This window comes from Bufo bufo, chromosome 3 (genome assembly GCF_905171765.1).
Source record: "Bufo bufo chromosome 3, aBufBuf1.1, whole genome shotgun sequence".
Classification (NCBI taxonomy): domain Eukaryota; kingdom Metazoa; phylum Chordata; class Amphibia; order Anura; family Bufonidae; genus Bufo; species Bufo bufo.
The window spans coordinates 278,430,693-278,449,704 of NC_053391.1; the positions used below are offsets into that span (position 1 = coordinate 278,430,693).

At 43.1% G+C, this 19,012-nt stretch overlaps 1 protein-coding gene across 1 annotated transcript in view; it reads right to left on the reverse strand.

The window, feature by feature from the left end:
- TAF11 (TATA-box binding protein associated factor 11) overlaps window positions 1-18,151 on the reverse strand; it is a 151,792-nt gene extending 133,641 nt beyond the window's left edge. Inside the window, exon 1 of the mRNA XM_040424153.1 lies at window positions 17,972-18,151. Within this exon, the coding sequence (XP_040280087.1) occupies window positions 17,972-18,061 (90 nt within the window). The 5' untranslated portion in view covers window positions 18,062-18,151. The remainder of the gene's footprint in view (window positions 1-17,971) is intronic.
- Window positions 18,152-19,012: the final 861 nt, after the last annotated feature.

The following is a 19,012-nucleotide window of genomic DNA, read 5'->3' on the forward strand; positions in this document are numbered from 1 at the left end:
CTGTGGATGGCACTGTCACAGGGGGGATCTGTGGATGGCACTGTCACAGGGGGGATCTGTGGATGGCACTGTCACAGGGGGGATCTGTGGATGGCACTGTCACAGGGGGGATCTGTGGATGGCACTGTCACAGGGGGGATCTGTGGATGGCACTGTCACAGGGGGGATCTGTGGATGGCACTGTCACAGGGGGGATCTGTGGATGGCACTGTTATATATGTGCCAGCCACAGACCCCCCAGCCCATAACAGTGTCATCCACGGATGTTATTCACAGATCAGCCCCCCCGCCGCCGCCCCCCCCCCCCCCCCAGTATACAAATCTAAAATGTCTTATTCAATTAAAAATTATTACACATACCCCCTCACTCCTAATAGTACCGTACATCCTAATAGCTTCTGTACAATGCCGGCAGTCAGGCCGGGCGGCCTGCGCGTCACTCACTGACGTCACTTTCCTGCGCCGCCTGCTTCATTCATAAAGTAGGCGGCGCAGGCACGTGACATCAGGGAGTTACGCTGCCGCCTGCCTGCCTGCCGGCATTGTACAGAAGCTATTAGGATGTAAGGTACTATTAGGAGTGAGGGGGCATGTGTAATAATTTTTAATTGAATAAGACATTTTATATTAGTATACCGGAGCGGCGGGCTATAGTAAACTGACTCCGCCGCTATTGCCGACCCCCAGCTCCTCCTCCCAGTCCCTCCCCCGGCCCCTGCTCGCTCATGGCATCCAGCGATGTTAAACTTTCAGCATTCGCTCCGTAAGACGCAGGGGCATTTCCCCCCCATTTTTTTTTGGGGGGGGGGGGGGGGGGGGGGAGTGCGTCTCATGCGCACCTAGGCTGCAAAAAAGTGTCACACGTGGTATCGCCGTAATAAGGAGAAGTAGGGCAATGTGTTTTTGGGGTGTATTTTTACATATACCCATACTGTGTGAGATAAATATCTCTGTAAAAGACAACTTTCCCCATTTTTTTATACAAAGTTGTCATTTTACAGAGATATTTCTCTCACCCAGCATGGGTATATGTAAAAATACACCCCAAAACACATTGCCCTACTTCTCCCGAGTACGGCGATACCACATGTGTGACACTTTTTTGCAGCCTAGGTGCGCAAAGGGGCCCAAATTCCAATGAGTACCTTTTAGGAGGGCATTTTTAGGCATTTGGACTCCAGACTTCTTCTCACGCTTCAGGGCCCCTAAAATGCCAGGGCAGTATAAATACCCCACGTGACCCCATTTTGGAAAGAAGACACCCCAAGGTATTCCGTGAGGGGCATGGCGAGTTCATAGAAGTTTTTTTTTTTGGCACAAGTTAGCGGAAATTGATTTATTTTTGTTTTTTCTCACAAAGTCTCCCTTTCCGCTAACTTGTGACAAAAAGTTCAATCTTTCATGGACTCAATATGCCCCTAAGCAAATACCTTGGGGTGTCTACTTTCCGAAATGGGGTCATTTGTGGGGTGTGTTTACTGTTCTGGCATTTTGGGCGGGGCTAAATTGTGAGCAACCCTGTAAAGCCTAAAGGTACTTGTTGGACTTTCGGCCCCTTTTCGCACCTAGGCTGCAAAAAAGTGTCACACATGTGGTATCGCCGTACTCAGGAGAAGTAGGGCAATGTATTTTGGGGTGTATTTATACATATACCCATGCTGAGTGAGAGAAATATCTCTGTAAATTGACAACTTTGTATAATTTTTTTTTTTTAAAGTTGTCATTTACAGAGATATTTCTCACACTCAGTATGGGTATATGTAAAAATACACCCCAAAACACACTGCCCTACTTCTCCTGAGTACGGCGATACCACATGTGTGACACTTTTTTGCCACCTAGGTGCGCAAAGTGGCCCAAATTCCAATGAGAACTTTTAGGATTTCACAGGGCATTTTTTTACACATTTGGATTCCAAACTACTTCTCACGCTTTAGGGCCCCTAAAATACCAGGGCAGTTTAAATACCCCACAAGTGACCCCATTTTGGAAAGAAGACACCCCAAGGTATTCCGTGAGGGGCATGGAGAGTTCATAGAATTTTTTTTTTTTTTGCACAAGTTAGCGGAAAATGATTTTTTTTTATTTTATTTTTTTCTCTTACAAAGTCTCATATTTCACTAACTTGTGACAAAAAATAAAATTTTACATGAACTCGCCATGCCCCTCACGAAATACCTTGGGGTGTCTTCTTTCCAAAATGGGGTCACATGTGGGGTATTTATACTAAAAAATTTTACGCATTTGGATTCCGTGAGGGGTATGGTGAGTTCATGTGAGATTTTATTTTTTGTCACAAGTTAGTGGAATATGAGCCTATGTAAGAAAAAACAAATAAAATCTATTTCCGCTAACTTGTGCCAAAAAAATATAAAAAATCTTCTATGAACTCGCCATGCCCCTCAAAAGTGATCTTTATGGCGCCGCAGCGATTTACGGTGTTTTTGCAGTGATCAGAAGAAAAAAAAAAAATTCTGGCACTGCGGTGGGGCGGACTGAACGCAAGTGTGCGCACAAGATCAGGCCTGATCGGGCGAACACTGCGTTTTTTGTAGAGCCAATAGAACATATCCTATTCTTGTCCGCAATTGCGGACAAGAAAAGGCATTTTCTATATAGTTCTGGCAATGTGCAGATCCGCAAAATGAAAGCACATTGCCGGTGTCCGTGTTTTGCGGATCCGCGGTGTCCGTGTTTTGCGGATCCGCAAAACACATATGGACGTCTGGATTGAGCCTTACAGGGGGTGATCAGGGAGTCTATATGGGGTGATCAGGGGTTAATAAGGGCTTAAGTGACAGGGGGGGTAGTGTAGTGTGGTGATTGGTGCTACTTACAGAGCTGCCTGTGTCCTCTGGTGGTCGATCCAAGCAAAAGGGACCACCAGAGGACCAGGTAGCAGGTATATTAGACGCCGTTAACAAAACAGCGTCTAATATACCTTTTTGGGGTTAAATAAAATCGCATCTACAGCCTGCCAGCGAATGATCGCCGCTGGCAGGCTGTAGATCAACTCGTTTACCTTGCGATCCTGTGAACGCGCACTCCTGTGTGCGCGCGTTCACAGGAAATCTCGCGTCTCGCGAGATGATGCGTCCAGGAGGAATAACCCGGCCGCCCGCAGGACGCATCCCTGCGTTAGGCTGTCGGGAGCTGGTTAAAAAGTGGGTTTTGGAAATTTTCAGAAAATTTTTAAGAGTTGCTTCTAAACCTTCTAAAATCCCCCCCCCCTCCAAAAAAAAATATGACATTCAAAAAATGATCTAAACATGTAGTAGACATATGGGAAATGTAAAGTAAGAACTATTTTTGGAGGTATTTCTATTATAAAAGAAGAGAAATTGAAATTTGTAAATTTGCTAATTTTTTTAAAATTTTGACTCAATTTTACCACTGTCATGCAGTACAATATGTGACGAGAAAACAATCTCAGATTGGCCTGGATAAGTAAAATCATTTTATATTGGAATGCATTGTAAATGGGATTAGACCCCCAAAAGTTGAAGTCCCAAAGTGGGACAAAAAATAAAGTAAAAAAGAAAAAAAGTTGAAAAAATAAAGTTTTCCCCTCCAAAAACTAAAAGTTTCAAGTAAAAATAAACAAAAACTTCATTTTACCCAAATAAAGTTATAAGCGTCCGCATCGACCGGCTCTATAAACATATCACATGACCTAACCCCTCAGATGAACACCGTAAAAAATAAAAACTGTGCTAAATAAACCATTTTTTTGTCACCTTACATCACAAAAAGAACAACAGCAAGCGATCAAAAAGGCGTTTGCCCACCAAAATAGTACTAATCTAACAGTCACCTCATCCCGCAAAAAATGAGCCCCTACCTGAGACAATCGCCCAAAAAATAAAAAAACTATGGCTCAAAATATGGAGACACTAAAACATCTTTTTTTTGTTTCAGAAATGATATTATTGTGTAAAACTTACATAAATAAAAAAAAAGTATACATATTAGGTATCGCCGCATCCGTATCGACCAGGCCTATAAAAAAAAAAATCACATGACCTAACCCCTCAGATAAACACCGTAAAAAATAAATAAATTAAAACTGTGCTAAATAAACCATTTTTTGTCACCTTACATCACAAAAAGTGCAATAGCAAGCGATCAAAAAGTCATATGCACCACAAAATGGTGCCAATCAAACCGTCATCTCATCCCACAAAAATCATACCCTACCCAAAGTAATCGCCCAAAAACTGAAAAAATTATGGCTCTCAGACTATGGAAACACTAAAACATTATTTTTTTTGCTTCAAAAATGAAATCATTGTGTAAAACTTACACAAATAAAAAATAAAAGAAGTATACATATTAGGTATCGCCGCATCCGTGACAACCTGGTCTATAAAAATATCACATGATCTAACCTGTCAGATGAATGTTGTAAATAACAAAAAATAAAAACGGTGCCAAAACAGCTATTTCTTGTTACCTTGCCTCACAAAAAGTGTGATATAGAGCAACCAAAAATCATATGTACCCTAAACTAGTACCAACAAAACTGTCACCCTATCCCGTAGTTTCTAAAATGGGGTCACTTTTATGGAGTTTCTACTCTAGGGGTGCATCAGGGGGGCTTCAAATGGGACATGGTGTAAAAAAAAAACAGTCCAGCAAAACCTGCCTTCCAAAAACCGTATGGCATTCCTTTCCTTCTGCGCCCTGCCGTGTTCCCGTACAGCGGTTTACAACCACATATGGGGTGTTTCTGTAAACTACAGAATCAGGGCCATAAATATTGAGTTTGGTTTGGCTGTTAACCCTTGCTTTGTAACTGGAAAAAAATTATTAAAATGGAAAATCTGCCAAAAAAGTGAAATTTTGAAATTGTATCTCTATTTTCCATTAATTCTTGTGGAACACCTAAATGGTTAATGACGTTTGTAAAATCAGTTTTGAATACCTTGAGGGGTGTAGTTTCTAGAATGGGGTTCATTTTTAAGTGGTTTCTATTATGTAAGCCTCACAAAGTGACTTCAGACCTGAACTGGTCCCTAAAAATTGGGTTTTTGAAAATTTCTGAAAAGTTTCAAGATTTGCTTCTAAAATTCTAAGCCTTGTAACATCCCCAAAAAATAAAATATCATTCTCAAAATGATCCAAACATGAAGTAGACATATGGGGAATGTAAAGTAATAACTATTTTTGGAGGTATTACTATGTATTATAAAAGTAGAGAAATTGAAACTTGGAAATTTGCAATTTTTTTACAAATTTTTGGTAAATTTTGTATTTTTTTTAAAATAAAAATATATTTTTTTTTACTTCATTTTACCAGTGTCATGAAGTACAATATGTGACGAAAAAACTATCTCAGAATGGCCTGGATAAGTCAAAGCGTTTTAAAGTTATCAGCACTTAAATTGACACTGCTCAGATTTGCAAAAAATGGCCAAGTCCTTAAGGTGAAATAGGGCTGAGAACTTAAGGAGTTAAGGTGAAAATGGCAGGGTCCTGAAGAGGTTGAAGAGGTTAAAGAGGTTGCCCAAAATCAAAATTCTTTTTATGTGATGCATGGTGGCTCAGTGGTTAGCATCGTCTCCTTGCAGCGCTGGTGTCCTGGGTTTGAATCTGACCAAGGACAACATCTGCATGGAGTTTGTATGTTCTCCCGATGTTTGTGTGGGTTTCCTCCAGGTACTCCAATTTCCTCCCACACTCCAAAGACATACAGATAAGGACCTTAGATTGTGTGCCCAATTAGGGACAGCTTGATGACAATGTCTGTAAAGCGCTGGAGAATATGTCAGCGCTATTATAAGGGAGCATAATAATAATATCGAGAGCAGAAATCAGTCAGAGTGACAGCCTGCCAGAGTTCACCGGATAAGGTCTCCTGCACACTAGGGCTGCAACGATTAATCGATGTTATCGATAATATATTCGATAACGGGATTCATTATTCGATAACTGGATTCGTCGACAATCGGCCAATTCGTTGCTATGCGGGCAGGAGCGGGCGGTCAGGCGCCATGTCCGCGGGTCTATGTCTGCACGCTCCTGCTCCGCCACAGTAGTCCATGATACATTGCTGGCTGCGACGCTTCACAGTGCAGCAATGTATCAGCTGGGAGGGAGGAGGGGCTGGAGGCGGCAACTCGCGGCGGGGCCGGTGCAGTCACTGTACTCTTACACCTGCCCCGCCACTCACAGCAGTAGAATATCTAAAGACTATTCCTTAATCAGCAGTAACTCGAACTTTAAATCAGCGCTATGATCTATATTACCTTACAATGAAGCTCCGGTAACAGGCAGAGCGGGCGGCGGCATAACGTCACTCACTCATGTGACGTGCCTGCTCCGCTCACTTTATGAATGAAGATTAGGTCAGGTCAGGACAGAAAATTAAAGCAATGTTCCCCTTGCCCTTGTCAGCACAGCCCATGGACCTTGTCTGTGCCTCCCCCTGGACCTTTCAGCACAGTCCCTGACCCGACTGCGCCCATCTGGCCCTCATCTGTGCCCCCCCGCCTTTGTCTACGACCCTGGCCCTTATCTGTGCCCCCACCCCCTGGCCCTTATCTGTGCCCCCCTCTGGCTCCTGTCTGCGCCTCCGGCCCTTATCTGTGCCTCCACCTCCTGGCCCTTGTCTGCGCCCCTGGCCCTTATCTATGCCCCCCCCGGCCCCTGTCTGTGCCCCCCTTGACCCCTGTGTGCGCCTTATGCAACTCCTAAAATTGTTTTAATATGGCCTTTGTGTTTTTCCCAATTAATCGATGAAATTATCGACAACTAATCGTACATTTAAATAACGTTTTTTTTTTCGTTTATGTTCAGTTTTTTGCATTCCGTATACGGAACCATTAATTTCAATGGATCTGCAACAAAAAAAAAACTGAAGGTACTCCGTATGCCTTTAGTTTCCGTATTGCCGTTCAAACATAGAACATTTACTATTACTGCCTGCAAATAACGATCCGTGGCACCATTCAAGTCAACGGGTCCGCATAAAAAACGGAATGCATACAAAATGCATCTGTGTGTCTTCCGTATCCGTTCTGTTTTTGCGTAACCATCTATTGAAAATTTTATGCCCAGCCCAATTTTTTTATGTACTTCCTGTTTAAACATTATTGTATGCTTCCGTTTCTGTTTGCGATCCTCAAAAAACGGATCACAAACAGAAGCCAAACGGGAAAACAGAACGGAAGTGGAAACACTACTGAAACGAAACGGACAGCAAAATACTGAAAAAGCCATACGGTCGTGTGCAGGAGGCCTAATGCTGTGAACTGTCGGATCCCCATGGGATTTGTCATTAGGTGGTTCATGGCATTATCAGATATACCAGATTCTCTGCAGATACAGCCTCCTGGATTTCTGAACGTAGATATGAAACTAGCATATAGGCCCATTCATGCAGCTTTTTTCCAGGGGACTTCCGGAGAGGTAGCTAGCAGGGCTTATATACTGAAGGTGTGAGGAGGGACCCCTCAAGCCATCAGTAAGCTAATTAGCTTCCAAATCTTATTTCCTTTCTTCAGGGAGTCTTGTTACTCCGTATCCCTGTAGGGAGCAGGATTGCCACCCCAGGACCGCCGTACGCAGGATTGCGTCCAGGCGGCGGCACTGTTATTCCTCCTGGACGCGCCGGCGCGTCATCTCGCGAGAGGTGAGATTTCCTGTGAACACGCGCCCACAGGAGCAAGCGTTCACAGGAACTGAAGGTAAACGAGCGGATCTGCAGCCTGCCAGCGGCGATCGTTCGCTGGCAGGCTGTAGATGCGATTTTTTTTTAACCCCAAAAAGGTATATTAGACGCAGTTTTGATAACAGCGTCTAATATACCTGCTACCTGGTCCTCTGGTGGTCCCTTTTGCTTGGATCGACCACCAGAGGACACAGGCAGCTCTGTAAAGTAGCACCAAACACCACTACACTACACCCCCCCCCCCCCCCCGTCACTTATTAACCCCTGATCACCCCCCTGTAAGGCTCCATTCAGACGTCCGTATGTGTTTTGCGGATCCACAAAACACATACGGACGTCTGAATGGAGCCTTACAGGGGGGGGTGATCACCCCCCTGTCATTGATCACCCCCCTGTAAGGCTCCATTCAGACGTCCGTATGTGTTTTGCGGATCCGCAAAACATGGACACCGCGGATCCGCAAAACACGGACAAGAATAGGACATGTTTTATAGGCTCTACAAAAAAAAACGCAGTGTTCGCCCGATCAGGCCTTATCTTGTGCGCACACTTGCGTTCAGTCCGCCCCACCGCAGTGACAGAAATATTTTTTTTTCTGATCACTGCAAAAACACCGTAAAATCGCTGCGGCGCTATAAAGATCACTTTTGAGGGGCATGGCGAGTTCATAGAAGATTTTTTTTTTTTTTTGGCACAAGTTAGCGGAAATAGATTTTTTATTTTATTTCTTTCTTACAAAGTCTCATATTCCACTAACTTGTGACAAAAAATAAAATCTCACATGAACTCACCATACCCCTCACGGAATCCAAATGCGTAAAATTTTTTAGACATTTATATTCCAGACTTCTTCCGCCTCTAAAATGCCAGGGCAGTATAAATACCCCACATGTGACCCCATTTTGGAAAGAAGACACCCCAAGGTATTTCGTGAGGGGCATGGCGAGTTCATGTAAAATTTTATTTTTTGTCACAAGTTAGTGGAATATGAGACTTTGTAAGAGAAAACAAAAATTAAAAAAATAAATCATTTTCCGCTAACTTGTGCCAAAAGAAAAATATTCTAGGAACTCGCCATGCCCCTCACGGAATACCTTGGGGTGTCTTTCCAAAATGGGGTATTTATACTGCCCTGACATTTTAGGGGCCCTAAAGTGTGAGAAGAAGTCTGGAATCCAAATTTCTAAAAATGCTTTCCTAAAAAGGAATTTGGGCCCCTTTGCGCACCTAGGCTGCAAAAAAGTGTCACACATGTGGTATGGACGTACTCAGGAGAAGTAGAGCAATGTGTTTTGGGGTGTATTTTTACAAATACCCATGCTGGGTGAGAGAAATATCTCTCTAAAATGACAACTTTGTATAAAAGAAATGGGAAAAGTTGACTTTTAGAGAGATATTTCTCTCACCCAGCATGGGCATATGTAAAAATACACCCCAAAACACATTGCCCTACTTCTTCTGAGTACGGCGATACCACATGTGTGACACTTTTTTGCAGCCTAGGTGCCCAAATTCTAAAGAGCACCTTTAGGATTTCACAGGGCATTTTTCAGGCATTTGGATTCCAGACTTCTTCTCACGCTTTAGGTCCCCTAAAATGCCAGGGCAGTATAAATACCCCAAAAGTGACCCCATTTTGGAAAGAAGACACCCCAAGGTATTTCGTGATGGGCATAGTGAGTTCATGGAAGTTTTTATTTTTTGTCACAAGTTAGTGGAATATGAGACGTTGTAAGAAAAAAAAAAAAAATCATCATTTTCCGCTAACTTGTGACAAAAAATAAAAAACTTCTATGAACTCACTATGCCCATCAGCGAATACCTTAGGGCGTCTACTTTCCGAAATGGGGTCATTTGTGGGGTGTTTTTACTGTCTGGGCATTGTAGAACCTCAGGAAACATGACAGGTGCTCAGAAAGTCAGAGCTGCTTCAAAATGCGGAAATTCACATTTTTGTACCATAGTTTGTAAACGCTATAACTTTTACCCAAACCAATAAATATACACTTATTGCATTTTTTTTTTTATCAAAGACATGTAGAACAATAAATTTAGAGAAAAATTTATATAGAAATGTAGTTTTATTTGAAAAATTTTACAACCGAAAGTGAAAAATGTCATTTTTTTGCAAAAAATTCGGTAAATTTCGATTAATATCAAAAAAAGTAAAAATGTCAGCAGCAATGAAATACCACCAAATGAAAGCTCTATTAGTGAGAAGAAAAGGAGGTAAAATTCACTTGGGTGGTAAGTTGTATGACCGAGCAATAAACCATGAAAGTAGTGTAGTGCAGAATTGTAAAAAGTGGTCTGGTCATTAGAGGGGTTTAAGCTAGGGGAGCTGAGGTGGTTAAAGAAGACCTTTCACCAGAATAAAGTATCTAAACTGAGTATACAGACGTGTAGAGCGGCGCCCAGGGATCCCCCTGCACTTACTGTTATCCCCGGGCGCCGCTCCGTTCATAGCCTCCGGTATGTTCATAGTTAGGCTCCACCCAGGGGAACCTGCCACGGTCTCCTTCTCCTATGCTGTAGCGCTGGCCAATCGCAGCAATCAGCTCATAGCCTGGTTATGAGCTGAGCGCTGCGATTGGCCAGCGCTACAGCATAGAAGAAAGAGACGCCGGCAGGTTCCCCTGGGTGGAGCCTAACTATGAACATACCGGAGGCTATAACCGGAGAACGGAGCGGCACCCGGGGATAACAGTAAGTGCAGGGGGATCCCTGGGCGCTGCTCTACACGTCTATATAGTCAGTTTAGATACTTTATTGAAGAGGACAGTATACTACTACAGAGGGATCTGGATAGATTGGAGGCTGTGGCAGATGAGGTTTAACACTGACAAATGTAAGGTTATGCACATGGGAAGGAATAATGCAAGTCACCCGTACATACTAAATGGTAAAACACTGACATGGAAAAGGACTTAAGAATTTTAGTGGACATAAAACTAAACTGTAGAAAACAGTGTCAGGTAGCTGCTGCCAAGGCAAATAAGATAATGGGTTGCATCAAAAGTGGCATAGAGGCACATGATTAGAACATAGTCCTGCCACTTTACAAATCACTAGTCAGACCACACATGGAGTACTGTGTACAGTTCTGGGCTCCTGTGAACAAGACAGACAGAGCTGGAGAGGGTTCAGAGGAGGGCGACTAAAGTAATAACTGGAATGGGTAGACCCTGAAAGAATATCAAAATTAGAGTTATTCACTTTAGAAAAGAGTCGACTAAGGGGAGATCTAATAACTATGTATAAATATATCGGGATCAGTACAGAGATCTCTCCCATCATCTATTTATTTACAGGACTGTGACGAGGGGACATCCTCTGCGTCTAGAGGAAAGAAGGTTTGTACAGAATCATAGAAGAGGATTCTTTACGGTAAGAGCAGTGAGACTATGGAACTCTCTGCCTGTGCATTCACTAAAAGAGTTCAAGAGGGGCCTGGATGTATTTCTGGAGTGTAAAAATATTACAGGTTACTAGAGATAGGTTGTATAGTTACTAGAGATGGGTTGTAGATCCAGGGAGTTATTCCGATTGCCTGACTGGTGTCGGGAGGGAAAATTTTTTTTTGTTGCCTTCCTCTGGATCAACTTGCAGGATAACAGGCTGAACTAGATGGACAGAGGTCTTTATTCAGCCTTACAAACTTTGTCATTATGTAAGACAACTGCAATCAGGTTGTCCACATTCAGGAAGTATATACGTATTGGGGTGCACTTACATTCAAGAACTGTAATCTCTGTAATTTATAGGCTGCTACTTTTTTCGAATTTCAATCTTAAAACCAGATTTTTGGTCACTTTTCAGTTATGAAGACGTGCATGTAGGCCTAACCTGTATGTATGAACTCTGCATATGTTGAACATTGTGCGGCGCATATAAAACTCTCTGCGTGGGTAACACTAATATTTTTTAAACATTTTTCTGAAAAATTACACTCGGACACAAAATTGCATGAAGGTGTCAGTGTGGATAAAGTGGCGAGTTGCATTTTGACAATGTGCCAGGTGTCAACTTTCAGAAAATATATGGGTATGGGCAGTTTGTATGATTTTGTTATTTATTTTGCAATTTAGGTTTTATTTGTAAATGTCAAAACTGTATAAATCGCTCTGGCTAACAGAGGTATAAAATGTCCAAACATCATTGGAAAGAGGAAGGGTCAAGCTCCTAACAGGGGTGCAAAGATTGCAGAGCTGGAAGCCTCTGTTAGGCCCCCTAGCTGCCATGGAAACCAACTGGTACCCTGCAATTGTGTGGTGTGGAACCAGAGGGATCCCTCGACCTCTGTCTAATTACTTAAATGCTTAAAGGGGTTGACTACTTTCTAGATATTGTTTCGTTTGTAAGATGATTATGCGGCACTTACTAATACAGCCTGTGTTGAAATTCTGCACTCCTCCATTTAACCCCTTAACCCTTTCAAGCCCAGAGTTTTTTTTTTTTGCTTTTTCGTTTTGCGCTCCCTGTCTTTCCAGAGCTACAACTTTTTTAATTGTCTGTTCACATAGACATATGAGGGCTTATTTTTTGTGGGACAAGGTGTACTTTCTAACGCCACCATTTAATATTGCATATGATGTAGTGGGAAGCGGGAAAAAAAAAAATTCCAAATGGGGTGAAATTGCAAAAAAAAAAAAAAAGCGATTCCACCACAGCGGCGTTTAATGTATGATAAAACTGACCGGTTATTTTTATTCCGCAGGTCAGTACGAATCCGGCGATACCTTATATGTATAGTTCTTCTTGCATTTTGAAAAAAAAAAAAGTGGGAAAAAAATCTGTTTTATTTTTTTTTGTCGCCATATTTTGACCCCTATAACTTTTTTGTAATTATGTATACGGAGCTGTCTGGGGGCTAATTTTTTGCGGGGCGATCTGAACTTTTTATTGATACCATTCTGGGGTGTGTAGGACTTTTTGATCACTTTTTATGATTTTTTTTGTAGAAACATAGAATGTGTCGGCAGATAAGAACCATTTGGCCCATCTAGTCTGCCCAATATACTGAATACTATGGGCATCTGGCCCTATCTTATATGAAGGATGGCCTTATGCCTATCCCATGCATGCTTAAACTCCTTCACTGTATTTGCAGCTACCACTTCTGCAGGAAGGCTATTCCATGCATCCACTACTCTCTCAGTAAAGTAATACTTCCTGATATTACTTTTAAACCTTTGCCCCTCTAATTTAAAACTGTCCTCTAGTCACAGTTTTTCTTTTTTAAATATTCTCTCCTCTTTTACCCTGTCTTTCTTCCAAGCTATACATGTTAAGGTCCTTTAATCTTTCCTGGTAAGTTTTATTCTGCAATCCATGTACTAGTTTAGTAGCTCTTCTCTGAACTCTCTCCAAAGTATCAATATCCTCCTGGAGATATGGTCTCCAGTACTGAGCACAATACTCCAAATGAGGTCTCACTAGTGCTCTGTAGATGAGCACCTCCCTCTTTCTACTGTTAATGCCTCTCCCTATGCACTCAAGCATTCTGCTAGCATTTCCTGCTGCTCTATGACATTGTCTGCCTACCTTTAAGTCTTCTGAAATAATGACCCCTAAATCCCTTTCCTCAGATACTGAGGTTAGGACTGTATCACTGATTTTATATTCTGCTCTTGGGTTTTTACGCCCCAGGTGCATTATCTTGCACTTATCAACATTAAATTTTAGTTGCCAGATTTTTGACCATTCCTCTAGTTTTCCTAAATCTTTTTCCATTTGGTGTATCCCTCCAGAAACATCAACCCTGTTACAAATCTCTGTGTCATGAGCAAAAAGACACAAATTACCATCGAGCCCTTCTGCAATTTCACTGATAAAGTTATTAAACAATATGGGTCCCAGAACAGATCCCTGAGGTACCCCACTGGTAACAAGGCCATGGTCTGAATAGACTCCATTGACTACAACCCTCTGTTGTCTGTCCTTCAGCCACTGCCTAATCCATTCAACAATATGGGAGTCCAAGAACAAAGACTGCAATTTATTGATAAGCCTTCTATGTAGGACAGTATCAAAAGCCTTACTAAAGTCTAGATAAGCCATGTCTACTGCACCTCCGCCATCTATTATTTTAGGCCTCTTTCACACTTGCGTTGTCCGGATCCGGCGTGTACTCCACTTGCCGGAATTACACTCCGGATCCGGAAAAACGCAAGTGTACTGAAAGCATTTGAAGACGGAACCGTCTTCCAAATGCGTTCAGTGTTACTATGGCACCCAGGACGCTATTAAGGTCCTGGTTGCCATAGTAGTAGTGGGGAGCGGGGGAGCAGTATACTTACAGTCCGTGCGGCTCCCGGGGCGCTCCAGAGTGACGTCAGAGCGCCCCATGCGCATGGATGACGTGATCCATGTGATCACATGATCCATGCGCTTGGGGCGCCCTGACGTCACTCAGGAGCGCCCGGGGAGCCGCACGGACGGTAAGTACACTGCTCCCCGCTCCCCACTACACTTTACCATGGCTGCCAGGACTTTAGCGTCCCGGCAGCCATGGTAACCACTCTGAAAAAGCTAAATGTCGGATGCGGCAATGCGCCGAAACGACGTTTAGCTTAAGGCCGGATCCGGATCAATGCCTTTCAATGGGCATTAATTCCGGATCCGGCCTTGCGGCAAGTGTTCCGGATTTTTGGCCGGAGCAAAAAGCGCAGCATGCTGCGGTATTTTCTCCGGCCAAAAAACGTTCCGTTCCGGAACTGAAGACATCCTGATGCATCCTGAACGGATTTCTCTCCATTCAGAATGCATTAGGATAATCCTGATCAGGATTCTTCCGGCACAGAGCCCCGACGACGGAACTCTATGCCGGAAGACAACAACGCAGGTGTGAAAGAGCCCTTAGTCACCCAATCAAAAAAAAAAAAAATCAATAAGATTAGTTTGACATGATCTCCCTGAAGTAAACTCATGCTGTTTTTCATCTTTCCATCCATGGGATTTTAGATGTTCCACAATCCTCTCCTTAAGTATGGTTTCCATTAATTTCACACTATTGATGTCAGGCTTACTGGCCTATAGTTGGCCGATTCCTCCCTACTACCTTTCTTGTGAATGGGCACAACATTTGCTAATTTACAATCTTCTGGGCCGACTCCTGTTACCAGTGATTGGTTAAATAAATCTGTTAATGGTTTTGCTAGTTCACCGCTGAGCTCTTAATAGCTTTTGGTGTATCCCATTAGGGCCCTGTGACTTATTTGTATTAATTTTAGACAGCTGACTTAGAACCTCTTCCTCTGTAAGGACACATGCATCAAAAGATTCATTAGTCTTCCTTCCTAACCGAGGTCCTTTTCCTTCATTTTCCTTTGTAAAAAACTGAACAGAAGTATTTATTGAGGCAGTCAGCTAGTTCTTTATCTTCTTCCATATACCTTCCTTCGTTTTTAATTTGCTACTTCCTTGTTTTAGTCTCCTTTTTTCATTTATGTATCTGAAGAATGGAATGCCTTATCGCCTTTTTTCACTGAGTGAGCTAATTTCTCTTCTGCCTGTGCTTTAGAAGCTCTTATAACTTGCTTTGCCTCTCTCTGCCTAATCTAATAGATTTGCCTGTCATCCTCGTTTTTTGTTTTTGTTTTTTTTTATTACTAAATGCTATCTTTTTGTTTTTAATGATTTTGGCCACTTCTGCTGAGTACCACAGTGGTCTCTTCCTTTTTTTGCTTTTACTGACAAGCCTAATGCAATCATCTGTTGCCTTCAATAGTGCCACTTTTAAGTAGTCCCATTTCTCCTGGACTCTATTGAAACTGTTCCAATCTGATAGGGACTTGTATACCACTAATCTAATTTTAGAAAAGTCAGTTTTTCTAAAATCTAAAACTTTTGTTTTTGTGTGGTGTCACTCAGTCACTGTACTTCTAATAAACCACACTGACTGGTGATCACTAGATCCCAAGCTTTCCCCTACAGTAATATCAGATACCAAATTCCCATTTGTGAATACGAAATCTAAAATGGCCTCCTTCCGGGTTGGCTCCTCAACTACTTGCTGTAAAAACACATTGGACGCTTTGGCCATTTGGACGCTTTTTCAGTTTGTCGTTTGGGGATTATATTTTAATATCTGTAGAGAATAAATCAAGGCAACTGGACTTACTGTAGATTTCTTGAAAACGTTTCACTCGTTCTTTCAACGAGCTTTCTCAATTCTGAGATTGAGAAACACTCAGAATTGAGAAAGCTCGTTGGAAGAACGAGTGAAACGTTTTCAAGAAAACTACAGTAAGTACAGTTGCCTTGATTTATTCTTTACAGATATACCATGACCTGGATAAATGAGAACCTTCACAGACAATATATTTTAATATTTTTATACTATGGGCGTTTTCACACATTGCGACACCCGTGATGTGTATTTTTTTATTTTCTTATAGTTCTTTTATTTTAATTTTGGGAAAAGGGGGGCGATTAGAATTTTTATGGTATTTATTTATTTTTTACACTTTTTTATAGTTACCATAGGGAACTATAACATGCAATCATATGATTGCGATTATCATAGACTCCAATGCACTTACATTGAAGTCTGTGATGATTTCACTACTTCCCTATGGAGCCCTATTACAGGCAAGGAATCCATAGGAAATACTATGCAGCAGCCTCGTGTCATTCATAAAGACACGGGCTGCTGTATACAAGCTCCGGCTCCTCCGATCGCCACACGGCGGAGACAGAGCACAACCGAAAGCTTTCGGTTTTCAGCGCGCTCAGATGCTGTGGTCAAGATTGAACATGAAATCTGAGGGGTTAAATCAGCATTACTGCTGGTTGCGGACATGAGAAGCAGGTGTCTGCTAAAAAAGCAGGCGGCCACCCACAGCTATGGCGCCCACAGCGGGCAGGAGCAGGCGCAGTCATTAACCTCTTCAGGACACATGACGAACCAGTACGGCAAGTTGTCTTGGTACTTATGGACACATGACGTACCGGTACGTCATGTATATTTCCGATTACCGCCGCCCGGCGGGCGGGCGGTGATCGGAACCCGGTGCCTGCTCAAATCATTGAGCAGGCACCTTGGCTAGATGCACCGGGGGGTCCTGTGACCCCCCCCCCCCCCCCCCCCATGTCGGCGATCGGAGCAAACCGCAGGTCTGCCCTCCAAAAACCAGCAGGCCAACATAGGAGATCAGCAATCCATGTATTACGATACTCCCTATTCTTATAAATAACTTTCATTAGCAGAACATACTCAGTGTAGAGGGTAATCAGTGTAAGGCTACTTTCACACTGGCGTTTTGGCTTTCCGTTTGCGAGATCCGTTCAGGGCTCTCACAAGCGGTCCAAAACGGATCAGTTTTGCCCTAATGCATTCTCAATGGAAAAGAATCTGCTCAGAATGCATCAGTTTCCTCAGTTCCATCTCCATTCCACTTTGAAGGCAAACACCAAAACGCTGCTTGAACAAGGAGGTATATAGAACAGCTAGGTTTTGTTTTAGTTTTTTAACTTTTTATCAGGAAGTTGATATTAATTTAGACTACTTTCAACACTCGCGTTCGGTGTGGATCCATCATGGATCTGCACAGACGGATATGGTCAGATAATACAAACGTCTGCATCCGTTCAGAACGGATCCGCTTGTATTATCTTTAACTGAGCCAAACGGATCCGTTCTGAAACACAATGTAAGTCAATGGGGACGGATCACGTGACACAATAGAAAACGGATCCGTCCTCCATTGACTTTCAATGATGTTCAAGACGGATCCGTCTTGGCTATGTTAAAGATAATACAAACGGATGCAGACGTTTGTATTATCTGACCATATCCGTCTGTGCAGATCCATGATGGATCCACACCAAACGCGAGTGTGTGAAAGTAGTCTAAATTAATATCAACTTCCTGATAAAAAGTTAAAAAACTAAAACAAAACCTAGCTGTTCTATATACCTCCTTGTTCATGCTCACTGGGACTGGAGGATGCATACACCCAAAGCTTCAGCTCAGGAGCTGATGGAGGAACAGCAGCAGGAGTAGGGTTACACGCTGCTGGTTTCTTGCATTATAAATATGCAGTAAAATTGAATCACCTATTTAGAAAATAAAATAAAAATTTTAATATGTAAACCAGAGCTAAAACCTCAATCAGCTACCTAATGCTGACTCCACAATCCTGCCAGACTGATTGGATGTGAACATGTGATCAGCCAGCATTACAATATATATTGCTATCATTCCAGACAGCAACGTGTCCCACATCTAATGCTCCACAATCGTCTGCTCACATTGCCTGGTCTATTCATTCACAACTCCCCTTCACCACCTCTCACCTCCTGCTCCTCCACTTTCACTGGCTGCTCTCCAACTTCTTTAAACGATGCCTTTATTTCCTTGGTTGTTATAGACTCTGCGTCCTCCATGTTTGATTTTGTGCTAAAGCCTAGAATGTATTGGCTTCTTTGAGGGCATTAGATCATGTGACTGCTTCTTCCCGCCCCTTACAGACAGTGCCAGAATCCAGATGTAGGAAAAGAGCTGTAAAGAAGCAGAGCAGGAGCAGCAAGGCTGCGTCCAGAGCAGGGAGAGTCCAGGCACTTTTGCTGTGGTCAGTGATTTCTGGTGAGCGAGCTGGGGCTGTATTTTTTCTAGGTTTCGTATATAAGGGGTCAGAGAACTACTAGAAACTCTTATAAAGTCAACTACAGTTACATTGCTCACCATACATCCCCTTACAAGGTGGTTTTATGGTGGCCAGAGGTCCGGTTTTAGTCTCCCTGTCCTCCGTTCGGTCACGCTCAGACAGCAGCACTGTGCTGTCCGAATGTGAGCTGCAGGGAGAAATTGACCCTCTCTTTCACTCCTTCAGGTAAGGGCTCTTTCACACTTGCGTTCTTGTCTTCCGGCATAGAGTTCCGTCGTCGGGGCGCTATGCCGGAAAAATCCTGATCAGGATTATCCCAATGCATTCTGAATGGAGTGAAATCCGTTCAGGATGCATCAGGATGTCTTCAGCATGCTGCGCTTTTTGCTCCGGCCAAAAATCCTGAACACTTTCCGCAAGGCCGGATCCGGAATTATCCGGATCCGGCCTTAAGCTAAACGTCGTTTCGCCGCATTACCGGATCCGACGTTTAGCTTTTTCTGAATGGTTACCATGGCTGCCAGGACGCTAAAGTCCTGTTTGCCATGGTAAAGTGTAGTGGGGAGAGGGGGAGCAGTATACTTACCGTCCGTGCGGCTCCCGGGGCGCTTCAGAGTGACGTCAGGGCGCCCCACGTGCATGGATGGCGTGATCGCATGGATCACGTCATCCATGCGCATGGGGCGCTCTGACGTCATTCTGGAGCGCCCCGGGAGCCGCACGGACGGTA